Source organism: Macrobrachium rosenbergii, chromosome 45 (assembly GCF_040412425.1).
Source record: "Macrobrachium rosenbergii isolate ZJJX-2024 chromosome 45, ASM4041242v1, whole genome shotgun sequence".
Lineage (NCBI taxonomy): Eukaryota > Metazoa > Arthropoda > Malacostraca > Decapoda > Palaemonidae > Macrobrachium > Macrobrachium rosenbergii.
In genome coordinates, this window is record NC_089785.1 from 32,251,559 (window position 1) to 32,264,890 (window position 13,332).

General features: G+C 41.7%; 1 protein-coding gene across 2 annotated transcripts in view; it reads left to right on the forward strand.

The window, feature by feature from the left end:
* The window catches only part of LOC136829882 (SET domain-containing protein 9-like), a 21,852-nt gene continuing 8,520 nt past the window's right edge, over positions 1-13,332 (forward strand). Inside the window, exons 1-3 of one of the 2 annotated variants that reach the window (XM_067088951.1) lie at positions 77-136; positions 1,493-1,618; positions 2,292-5,020. In XM_067088951.1, the coding sequence (XP_066945052.1) occupies positions 2,469-4,040 (1,572 nt within the window). In that variant the 5' untranslated portion in view covers positions 77-136; positions 1,493-1,618; positions 2,292-2,468 and the 3' untranslated portion in view covers positions 4,041-5,020. Of the gene's footprint in view, positions 137-1,492; positions 1,619-2,291; positions 5,021-13,332 lie in introns of those variants that run through there. The other variant, XM_067088952.1, reaches the window with a different exon arrangement.

The following is a 13,332-nucleotide window of genomic DNA, read 5'->3' on the forward strand; positions in this document are numbered from 1 at the left end:
AGAGAGAGAGAGAGCGAGAGCCGTTACATAACCATCACTCTCGCAATATGTAAATGGTGAAGTTATTCTTGGCCGCGGGTCGCGAAACCCTTCACACCTTATGAAGTGAAACACTTATGTCGGCCCATAACGCTTGGTATGTTAATGTCACTGAGTCTTTATTAATTAAATATCTTAGTTTATGAATTAAATATGTTGTTATGGAACATTTTAGGCCTTGACAATGGCCGTTACTTTGTTATTTATAGTTTTAAGTAAGGGTTTTTCTTAGGGTGCAGGTAGATCCAGGTCCCTGGGTAAGGCGGACATTTACCGGTATATCAGGAATATTATTTGCTAGATACCTGTTAAAATAATGGTTTAATAATTATTAGAATATTTATTATGTTTTTCTATTATCTTGGTGATATTTAATCCAATTACTGTCCTATTTGGTGCAATGGAGAGATCTATATTTAGTCTACTCGAGACCAAACGTTGCTAGGTTCATTTAGGTCAAGTACCAAATTGGGTACGGTCCTTTGGGTACTCTTGGTACGGAGAATTTTATACCCACGCCCACAGTCCGTTTGGTACACCCTCGGGTTACCTGCAGGGGCTTATGTAGGCCATAAAACTGCACCGTTTTCGGATGTAATGGTACTCCTTTATAACCTAGTTATAAGGTATAGCCTAACCTACCTTACCCTAGGCTGTAGCCCATGTATGACCGAGGGAGGGTAAGCTAACGTAAACCAAAGGAATTGGCGTCATTGCTAGATTTAATGGACTGGTTCGATAGGTTTAGGTCACTCTTGATGTTAGTCAAGTTTTGCTGGGAGCTTATTAACGCTAATTAAATGCTCAGTCTATTTCTGTATCTCGTCGATTTGGAAGAGGATCGAGCAATGTCTTAAGTTGTTTGATATTAATGTTACTTCTATATATGAAATATACTTTTAATGTTAAAGTTTAGTGATTATGTAGAAAATAAAAAAATCATATGGAATAAAGTTTATTTCATTGCTTTTGGTGCCATTATCTCACTTGAACATTTTATTTGTCCAAGTGTATTTACGCTGACAATTTCACTTGTCATTTAGCTTATTGTCTAGTGTTATTCATCTTTTCCCTCTTTCAGCTCAGTTACCAAACAATTTCTTAATTTTTATGGATGCATTTCTCAGCCCAGTGAGAGCTTAAACTGCTATTAGCTGGACTATTGTGGCACATTAACAGCCTATTGTAAGAATTGCTTGAAGTGTTGTTTTCAAATGAATTTTGGACCAAGGTTAAATTTAAAAAGTTTAGGAGCTATTTGAGGAAAGACTTAAAAAAAGGCAGCAAGTATTGCAGATGGGTGCCTAAGGACACTCCAAATCTATTGGTGTTTCTCCTCTGTTGTACATGAAAGTCTAGGATTGTGACTCGTTAGTATGATTAAAGTACTGAACCTATATTGATTATGATGATAATAATGGGGAGTTTGAAAATTTTTTTTTTATTGTGTCAGGGTCCTAAGCTAAAAGTTGCAGTTCAGCTCCTGAGGAAGTCTGAGGATGTTGGACAAACTCACTCAAGTTTGGCATTCCTACAAGTACCGCTTCGTCCCATGGCTTGCCTTCAACCTTAAGGAAAGGTAAGCTGAGTTTAAAACGTGATTTAGGTTTATGTAAACCTTCCATAATGTGTAATAACTCTTGTGTATCATAGGTGCATAGAATTTAAATTTTTGCACCATCAAAATTGAAATACATGTTGAGGATGTCAGTGCTAGGGTACTAACACTAGGAGTAACATTGATGCTAGATATAGTAGCAAGATTAAAAGTGGATGTAATGTTTTGATACAGTAATCCTTTATAGTTTGAGCAGCTGTAGGTGTAATATAGTAGTGCATGTTTTTACAGTGGCACAGAATATACCATTAGTTTTGCATAAGTCTTAATGTCATCCATTAGAAAGATGTAATTAGTGGACGTGAAGGAATCCTTAGGCCATAACTGTTAACATATAGATGTATGTTCTCATATTTCGAGAATGGTTGTACGTATTCCTTCCAGTTTGTTGTTAATAGTGATTTATATTTGGTTTGATAATTAGGACTACGGTACTGGTATAACTCCTGTTAGGTTGTGTGATTATGCATACCCTAGATATCTTTTGCTGTGAGAAATTTGTGAAGCAGTGCTGTGTGGCCTTGTTGCTTTGTAATGTTTTCTTTGTTGAAATAATTCTCAAAAATATTGAAAAATAAATTGATAAAATAGATAAGTCATGATATTTGTACAGAGAAATGTTCTCTTCTTGCAGACACTCCATCGTTGTCCATGTACTCTTTCTCTCATTGATGAAAAACCTCTGACTTCTGCAGAGGGATATCCTTCACATTTTTATCTCTGAGCTTCCAAGAATTTTCCCCAAGTGTTAATACCGTGGTAATAAGTACAGTATTGTTTAACTGCGTATGGTGATACAGAACAGGCAAAAATGCCGCCATTTAACCAGATAACCTCTCTTAGTAACCTCTGCACAGAATGGGTTTGGCGATGGCTTTATTACTGCTTGAACCATGAAGCAGCCCCACAGAATCGTTTCAAGCAGAGGCAGTATGTTGTTGCAACCTTGAATGCAAGTGTTCGTCAGCAGCTGCTCAACCATGTATGTAAGGTTCACATGTACCAAGTCGACTGCAGTAGCAAGTGCTTCCTCATTGAGATGTTAGGGGACAAGAGTACCCAGTGCATTGATATGACACAAACCGGTGAATATTATGTTGATGAAATTTTCCAGCTGTATCGAACCCTCACCTTTGGTCTTATTTTAAATGTCACAAAGCTGGGAATTGTTTGTAATGTCAGGTGTCGCAATGACAGGAGACACATCCCAGACGTAAACGTGACATTTTATCGTGTGTTCAATCAGATGCATCACTTACGTTGGCTGACACTAAGTGGCCTGGCTGACTTAACGATTATGGGTATCTTGGGTAACAATTGTCTTCGTTTGGAGTACCTGGATATTTCGTACTCATCTTACGTGACTGATGACGGCATAGCAAGGCTGATATTGAGGGACCCTGCTGTCATCAATGGCCGGACAGCAGAGCAGATCTCACGCATGGACTTGGACACTACAGAGCTGTGCAATTCTTTGAGCTATTTGTGCATATCTGGCACTGCAGTGAGCATGTTGGGAGCCGTCGTCATTATGAAATTCTTGCCAAAGCTGAGATCACTGGGTAGCCAGATAGACTGTGGATCCATATGCTATGTCATAGAACTTCTCCAGCAGGATGACGGCATCAGAAAGTTCCAGCTTTATGAGATGAGTGAGTTTCTCATGACAGCTGAACGGGCATCATTGTTGTGTGAAACTTGTCCTAATGTTTCTAAATTCACAACCTGTTTGAGGAGCATGGATGCCCTTCACATACTTCATCCACTCCAGTCACTCACTATTGATGATGTTAGGGGTGACCCTTGGGACATTTATGATTACCTGCAGACTAGAGGGAGTACTTTGAAGGAGCTCATTCTGACAAACAACATCAACAGTCCACTTGATTTATCGTGGATAATGGAACTCACTCCTAATCTGGAGAAATTCCAGAGCAACATCATGATTTCAGAGGGTTATGAAATTCCTGAATGGAAGAATCTGAGAGTGGCAGGTGTCACTGTTAGTTCATCGAAGGTGTTGCTGTCTTTGCTGACTCATGCACCGGCCCTTAAAGAATTGAGCATAGTATTTTCCCCTCAGCCCTACAGTGAAACTGCGGACTGCTTGAATGATGACCTCTTTATTTACATTGCTCTCTCTGATGGACTGAAACATCTTGAAAAATTGAAGATCAAGGAATGTGCTCTGAGTAGCAGAGGAATCGACTGCCTTCTCATCCACTGCCCTGAACTGTGGTATTTTGCTTACCTCATATTTTGGCACAATATCTCTCCGGATGATATTGAGAGGTTCAAGTCAGAGGCTGCCAAAAATAACTGGAGATTGAAATTTGTAATGCGAGAGGACTGGGAAGGAGGTGTTATGGATAGAAGAAACTGACTTATGTTTTCTTCTATTCCGTTAATAAAGAATATTCTTGGAAAATGGTAGTGGCGGTCTTTTATATTGCTCAGAAAAATTAAAAACTGTTAGTTAGATTGCCATAGCTACAAGAAAACCATAGTTGTAGATGGATTTGTTCAAAAAATTCTTGCTACAAATAATAGTTACTTCTGTGCTGTGATTTTGGTGCTACTTTAGATATGTAAAATGACTGAGTGTATTGTATTTTTTTAATTAGTACAGGGTGCAGAATTATTTGGTCAGATAGTAAAAAGGCAGCTCTAGAATAGTCACAATTTTTCGACAGATTGCTGCAAGAATCAAACTGTAATTTGTTTTGAAAGTGTAGCATTGTAATGTTTATAAGAAAATCAGATTATTATACAAGAGCCCATAACTGGTGACTGTAGATTGAGAAGTGTGCTTTAGATTAAAATTACTAGTTTACCACTGAGCCTACAACGTGACATTGTTTACTGAAAGAACTACAAGATGACATTGCTTACTTACAGAACTACAAGATGACATTGTTTACTGATAGAACTACAAGATGACATTGCTTACTTACAGAACTACAAGATGACATTGTTTACTGATAGAACTACAAGATGACATTGCTTACTTATAGAACTACAAGATGACATTGTTTACTGATAGAACTACAAGATGACATTGTTTACTGATAGAACTACAAGATGACATTGCTTACTTATAGAACTACAAGATGACATTGTTTACTGATAGAACTACAAGATGACATTGTTTACTGATAGAACCACAAGATGACATTGTTTACTGATAGAACTACAAGATGACATTGCTTACTTATAGAACTACAAGATGACATTGTTTACTGATAGAGCTACAAGATGACATTGTGTACTGATAGAACCACAAGATGACATTGTTTACTGATAGAGCTACAAGATGACATTGTGTACTGATAGAACCACAAGATGACATTGTTTACTGATAGAGCTACAAGATGACATTGTGTACTGATAGAACCACAAGATGACATTGTTTACTGATAGAGCTACAAGATGACATTGTGTACTGATAGAACCACAAGATGACATTGTTTACTGATAGAGCTACAAGATGACATTGTGTACTGATAGAACCACAAGATGACATTGTTTACTGATAGAGCTACAAGATGACATTGTGTACTGATAGAACCACAAGATGACATTGTTTACTGATAGAGCTACAAGATGACATTGTTTACCAATAGAACTACAAGATGACATTGTTTACCGATAGAACTACAAGATGACATTGTATACTGACAGAATTACTAGGTGATATGAGCTGACTGTGTGATTCATAGGCCTTCAAATGCATAAGTTCCTTAGAAATTTTTACATCCTGTGACAATAATTTTTTTAAACAAATACAATATATGCATACAGCACAGTATACTCTCAGATATCTTTGATATTCATTCTCAGCCCCTCTGCATGACTATAAAGTATATATAATCCTGACCTCCATCAAAATCCATACTTTAAGGTAATTCAGTGCATTTTGATAACCATAGATGAGTTCGCAAATGAGATGCGACACAAAAATATTTGACATGATACTCAAGAGACAGAGATTTTAATAAATTTTCGTTTTATACACTTTTATAAAAATCAATCAAAATGCCACAAAGCACATTCCCAGTATTTCTTTTCATTTACTATTCATTCTTTTTCTTAACTTTCTTTTTCTTGTACTTTCTATCATTATGAATGTTTACCTTTTACTGAATTATCAGTTTTTTCTCTCCTCACTTTCATGGGAATATTGTTGGCAGGTTTTCTTGTATTCCCCAAGTATGTCTATTGTCAAACTGTGTCTGAAGGGCGGAAGGGGGATGGGTGGAGTAGAGTGGTAAGAATCCCTTCATCTTATGCCCCTGTAGGGGGGTTAGTGCCGTCAGTGTACCTTTGACAGTGCACTGAAGGCATTACTTAAGGTTCTTTTCAGCATCCCATTGGCACCTAGCTGCAATCCCTTTCATTTGTTTTACTATACTGTACCTCCGTTCATATTCTCTTTCTTCCATCTTACTTTTCGCCAGCTCCTAACAATTGTTTTAACATTATTTTCAGCGCTGAACGACCTCATAGGTCCCAGTGCTTGGCCTTTGGCCTAAATTTTATACAGTATTCTAATTATATTCCATGACCCAATGCTTCCATGTCATCAACAATAACTGACCAGTTCTTTTTATTCTCTGTTTTTCTTGTACCGTATTCTGTTTTGTTTGCAATTTCTGCCCTTTTTTGGTGGTCACACTTTTTCTGTGTTGATTGTCTTTGGAAACTGTATCTCAGGTTCTTTGGTTTGATATTAAACTTCTCTCTCTCTCTCTCTCTCTCTCTCTCTCTCTCTCTCTCTCTCTCTCTCTCTCTCTCTCTCTCTCTCTCTCTCTCTCTCTCTCCGTTGCTACCAGAGTTTGGTCTGACTGAGTGGAGTGGCTCACAGTCTTTCTCTGTCTCTTATGTCCCCCCTTCTTTTCTTAATACCTTTTTCATTCTTTCTTTTTAGTGGTAAGAAAGTTGAAGAATGAAGTGAAAGAAGTAAAATAATTGTAGTAAATTTTTGCTTTGTAGATTATTGTAATTTTTATCATACAAATTTTTCTTGTTTTATTTCGCTATTGGATTGATTGTTGATAGATAGGGCCTTGGGATAATCCACGAGTGATGGAAGAAATTGACGTTTCCATTGAAGTGTGACTGTTACTAATGCTTATTTGGGGCAAACTTTGGGAAAACATAGGCACTGATACCATCACCAGAGTGTTAGTGTTGCTTGTGGCTACCCAGGTTACTCCCTTACTAACTAGCATACCCAGCTTGAGAAAAAGTATTGCCTGAAATTATTTGTAGTTTACGTATAGTTTTTTTCTTGAATTAATTATCAGTTGTGTAGCTACAAGTAGGTAATAAAACAAATGACCTACCTGGAAAATAATGCTCTTAATGTCTGCTTTTAGCTGTAATTCTCCCTTTTTAACTTTGGTGGTTCAGAAAAACTAACGGTTGTGCAGTTGCTTGACATGGTGAAGGGACTATATCAGTCAGGTTATGACAGTTTCTGTTAAATATGACATAGCAATGTCATGAGTTTCTGTTAAATGCTGACATAGCAAGGTTATGGCAGTTTCTGTCAAATGCTGACATTTCCTTTGCTATGGGTAATTTTTATTATTTATATATACTATTTTGACACCATCTAGTCTCCTGTAGAGTTGTGCCAAGGTATTGTTCTTAAAATGAAGACTGTAAATTGAAGGAAGGCAGGTTTGAGAAGTTGGCAGGAAGAGAGCAAAAGAAAGAGATGAAAAGACAGGCTAAAACTGGTGAAATTTCACACCTGTACCACCTAGTGCTTGGTAGTTTAGACCACATTGCAAAGACAGTAATTTTGTCTGCAGTTCAAAGTTTTGGGCTCTTGTGAAAGTGGAAAGTGTGACCATTTTTGTATTATTTACTGGAGCATTTCATTCCTGTGATAGTGGTTTTGGAGTCATCATAAAACACTTTCTTCTTGTTTGGTTTATATCAGAAATGATAACCAGAATTGCTGTGATACCAGTGTGGAACAAATCAGAATTTATGACCACTTTTCTCAATTTTGTACATTTCATATGCCTATTCCTCAAGGAGTGTCTGTACAATGTATTCTTTCTTTAAATGTATTCTAGTTGCTTTTGCTAGTCAGTGATGTCAAAGTTTTGATTAAAATTTTTCATTACTTTTATCTTTTATGAGAAACCTCTGATGCAAATTTACAAACGGCACACTGAGACATTTGAGAACAAATTAGAAGAGCTAACCCAGCTCAGGTCGTGGGTGACGCATAGGCCTACCCAATAGGCTCTTGTTTTCTGTTTAAGTCAGAGACAGCCACAGTCCGCCTTGTGCTGGGTACTCCATCTGTGAAAGCATAGGTTCATCTCGTAGGAAAAATACAAATTATCTTTTAAATTTGGTATATATTGGCCATTGGCATGGTTCATAAGTGTAGGGAAGCACAGTTACTGGAAAATGAGCTGAAACAGAAGTTTAGAGAATTGAAATGGTTACTTATCAAGGGGAATTACTTGTTATCAGGATGTATACATCATCTGATGACAGCCAGACTTACTTACTATGGAAATGATGTTGACTTGAAAGCTTTTAAATTTCTGCATATGGTGAATTGGCAAAGGCACCTCAGAACCTTCAGTTCCTGTGGTTTTTACAAAAAGTAGATTTTTCTTTGAGAAAAATGACTGATTTCCAAAAAGTCAGATGCACTGTCAAGTTTAGGGAGGTTTTATTGTGTCCACACAAAATACAAACCTTCTATTTTACTTTCCCTAAATACCCAGTACTGTATACAGGTAGTTGCAATTATCAAGCACTGATTAATTACTTAAAACAAGAAAGGAGGTGGCTAATGCTGGGTGAGATATGCCTCCAATAAATGAAATCCTTCATCAACCCAGCCACATCATTTCAGTTCCAGCCAGGTTCATTGCAGCATGATGTGGTACGTTTTGTAATTCTTGTTTTTGTAGGAGTTTACTGCTGACAGTTTCCCCATTGTGGTACGCTATAGACTACTCATGGGCGTTTGAATTGTCCCTTTGATTATCTGCTTTATTGATGGCTTCCCATCTAGCATTCCAGTTTCCTAGCCTGTATTGCTCCAATTTCGACTACTCTTTTTTGCAAAGTGTGTATTGTGTTGTTTTGTTATGATAATCACCATAGTCTTAGGTGTGGTTATGAAGTATGTATACTATGTATTTAATGTGAATTTGTAGTCTCTCCTGTTTGTGAAGTGTTTGCTTTTGTTTGAGTGTTTTATAACTAATATAGTTTATACTCAACATACATTTTGTTCTTGTCTCCATATTAACCATACTTCATGTGTGTTTGTGTGGGGTTATGTGTTTTAGTTTTGTGTTATTATGAGGCAAAAGCAGTGTTTTAATGTATTTTTCGGGGCTTTATTTCTCATATATTGGACAACTTCTTACTTCTTGGCAGAAGCAAATGCAGTTTTAATGTTAATTGTTCAGGGGAAACTCTTAGGAGTGCTTATAAGTATTTCAAAAATTTGCAGGAAAAGTAAAGCAGTGAAGTACCCCTGAGCTGCATATCTGCCATGGTACTAGAAAAACCTCAGATAAATTCACATTTGTTCATGACACTTACCTGACAGATATATATATAGCTGTATTCTCCGAAAGGGACCGACAGAAATTCAAAAACTTACGGCACACGCAGATGGGCCAGGTGGTTAGTACCCATTCCCGCCGCTGGGAGGCGGGTATCAGGAACCATTCCCATTTTCTATTTAGATTTTCTCTGTCGCCGGTATTGTCAACACCTGTTGTCAATACCTCCGCTGTTGGATTTCGTAAACTTTTTCCACTAAGTATTCTGATTGTCTTTTGGTATTTGGACTTTGGCTTTGTGGATAGGCATACGCTTCTTTGGACTGTTTTGATTTTGGTTTTGGCTTTTCCTTGAACGAGATGTCTGGATCTAGTTCTGCTAGTTTCAGGGTGTGTGTTGTTCAGGAGTGTAAGGTGAGGCTACCGAAAGCTTCGGTAGACCCTCACACAGTATGCATGAGATGTAGAGGGCATGTCTGTATGTTGGATGATCGCTGCAAGGAGTGTGAATCGTTGCCTGATTCTGATTGGAAGGCGTACGATTCTTACGTTCGCAAGCTAGAGCGTGATCGTGTAAGGAGGTCTTCCTCCAGGAGTGTGTCGGTAGGTGGGAGTCAGGGTATTAATTTATCTCCTGTTAACCCTACTAATGCTTCTCCTTTCCTGTAGAGTCGCCTTCTAACCCTGTGATTGCGTCTGCGGAAGGTAATGCCCTTGCGCAGATTTTGAACTCCATTCGTACCTTGGAGTCTAAGGTGTTGGCGATCGAAAGTGCAGTGAAGTGTAGTGATCCCCCCAGTGTTGTGGAGGGGGCGTCAGATCGGCCCTATAATGCCTCTAGGTCTAGACCTCTGCCGAACTCCCAGGACTTAGGGAATGGGCATGTCGAAAGCCGCAAAGAGGGTTACGGGGACCCCCCACCGATCTGGCGTCCCTTCGGCAGGCCTTGTTGACGTCTCCCAGGCTGCCAAGGATCGTGCTCGCGCACGGATCCTTAAGGATTGTTTTCGTCCTCCGAGGCGTCCTCTCCACTTAAGGGGTCACGTTCTCGGTTGGACTCTCGTCCTTTCAAGAGGAGCCGCGTTGAAGAGGGGACGCTTCTTCTCCTCTTTCTCGTGCCTTAGACTCTTCTCCCGACTGGCTGCGAGATTTGCCGCCGCAGAAGAGGACCAGGATTTCTTCGGAGGAGGACGTTGCTGAACGTCCCAGCCGCACCAAGAAGAGAGCCCTGTCGCTCTTGGTAGAAGGAGGAGGACGTCTCCTTCCCCCTCTTCTTCTCATAAGAGCAGCCCTTCTCCTGAGAGGGCTTCCTCTCCTTCGAAGCGTCTTATCCAAGATATGCAGCGGCAGTTAGCTTCCCTTCTCGCTGCTAAGGAGAAGCAACCTCGTGGGCGCCGCAAGGATTTGTCGCTGCCAGTTAAAAAAGATCTAAGAGGTCTCCTCTCCTTCTCTTCGTTTGTCTCTCTCCCCTGCGGCTTCGTAGTCACCCTCATCGTTCTGCGGATCATCAGCTCTCCTTGCCCCGTCGTGACTCGCTGGTTGATCAGGACGCTCCTCTTGCAGCTCGGCTTGCTGCTAGTAAGAGTTCGCGCCAAGACGCTCTTCTTGCCTCTCCTCCTGCTTCGCTCGTTTTGACGTTCGCAGGACGCCCACCAGGGCGCTTCGTTTTTCCCGATCCCTGCATGATGCTCTCCAGGACTCTCGTCAAGAAGCTCGGCGGCTCGCTCGTCGGGACTCGCCAGGGCGCTCGGCAGCTTGTAAGACAGGGCGCTCTTCAGGACGCCGGCTGCTTTCGAAGCAGGACGCCGTCAGGACGCTCGTCAGGGCGCTCGTCAGGACGCTCCTCAGGACGCTCATCAGGACGCCGCAGGACGCTCCTGTACGAGTTGTTCCTGAATTTTCTGCTGCTTCTTCCCACGAGAAGAGGTCTCTGGGACGTATTGGACCCAAAGGTCTTTGTTTCTCTCTAGCCCCGAAGACTCTCCTCCTGTCGCTCCTGTCGAAGAGGCGGATTTGTCTCAGGAGTCGGACTCTGCTGAACAAGAGCCCCCTCTTTCGTCTTTCTCCGACTACAGGATTTTGGCTAGTATGCTTAAGGAGCTTTTTCCTGATAAGTTTCAGCCTTCTGCTCCTCTTTCCCCTCCTTCGCAGTTAGCTTCTTCGAAGGTGAGGAAATCGCCCGGCTTCCTACAAATGAAGACTTCGTTGGCTACAAGAAAAGCTCTCAAGAGGGTCAATGCATGGATGGAAGATAGGAAGTCTCAAGGGAAATCTTCCTTCGCTCTCCCCCCGTCTAGATTGTGCGGGAAAGCGGGAATGTGGTATGAGACGGGAGAGGAAATTGGCTCTAGAGTTCCTTCTTCCTCTCAAGGTGATTTTGCGAGCCTCGTGGATGCGTCAAGGAGGTCTCTTCTTTCTTCAGCTAAGGTGTCTTGGACTCTTTCTGAAACCGACCACCATCTGAAAGGCCTCTTCAAGTCGATGGAGGTTTTTAACTTTCTGGACTGGTGCTTGGGGGCCTTGGACTTAAGGACTCGTAGTCCGGACTCTATTTCTCTGGGGGAGCTGTCCAGTGTACTGTCGTGCATGGACAAGGCCGTCAGGGATGGCGCTGATGAACTGGCTTCTCATTTTGGTACAACCCTCCTAAAGAAGAGGGCTTTGTACTGCAATTTCGCTGCCAAGTCAGTTTCTCCTGTTCAGAGGGCTGAGTTACTTTTTGCCCCTCTTTCTAGCCATCTCTTCCCCCAGCCGCTTGTCAAGGATCTCGCCTCCAGCCTTAAGGAGAAGGCTACTCAGGATCTCCTTGCTCAATCTTCCAGGCGTCCTAGTGTCCCTTCTACGTCTTTGGAGGACTTCCCCCGAAGAGACAGAAGCCCTTTCGTGGGAGATCTTCCTCCTCTAGACCTTTTTCGCGAGGAAGAGGTCTCTCCAGAGGCGGAGCCCCTTCTTCCCAAAGGGGCAAGAAGTGATTTTTCTCACCTCCAGACACCAGTAGGAGCCAGGCTTCTCCTGTTTTCGGAAGCCTGGAAAGTAAGAGGGGCGGATTCCTGGTCCCTCAATGTGATCAAAAAAGGTTACAGGATCCCGTTCCTCGAAAACCCCCCCCTGTCCTCTACTCCCAGAGATCTGTCGCCTTCTTACCGACCGGAAAAGCAACAGATCCTTTTAGATCTGCTGGAAGATATGATTCAGAAGAGAGCAATAGAGCGAGTCCTGGATCTGGAGTCTCCAGGTTTTTACAACCGTCTCTTCCTGGTTCCAAAACAGTCAGGGGGGTGGAGACCAGTCCTGGACGTCAGCAGACTGAACAACTTTGTCGTCAAAGAGAAGTTCAAAATGGAGACGCCTCAGTCGGTTATCAATGCACTGCGACCAGGCGATTGGATGGTCTCTCTCGACCTTCAGGACGCCATTTTCATGTCCCCATTCATCCTCAATCGAGAAAGTTTTTGAGGTTTGTCCTGAAGGGAAGAGTGTACCAATTCAGAGCTCTCTGTTTCGGTCTGAGTACAGCTCCTATGGTTTTCACAGTCCTGATGAGGAACGTTGCCCGGTGGCTTCATCTTGCCGGAGTAAGGATATCGCTCTATCTAGACGACTGGCTCATCCGAGCCACATCGGAACAAAGGTGTCTGGAGGACTTGCATTCGACTTTGGAACTGACGAAGTCCCTGGGACTTCTTGTGAATTTAGAGAAGTCTCATCTGATCCCCTCTCAGTCCATTCTTTATCTGGGGATTCGGATGGATTCAGCGGGTTTTCGAGCCTTTCCATCCCAGGACCGTCAGCAGCACTGCTTAGTAAAAGTTTCGGCCTTCCTGGGGAAAGAAACATGCTCGGTGAGGGAATGGATGAGTCTGCTGGGGACCATTTCATCACTGGAGAAGTTTGTTTCCCTGGGGAGGTTGCATCTCAGACCCCTACAGTTCTTTCTTGCAGACAACTGGAAGAACAAGGAGGACTTAGACGAGTCTCTCAGGATCTCTCTCTCTGTCAAGGACCATCTTCGGTGGTGGCTCGATCCTGTAAAGTTGGCAGAAGGGGTCTCTCTCTATCTTCAGAGCCCCGACCTAGTGTTGTTTTCCGACGCGTCCATGTCGGGATGGGGAGCAACACTAG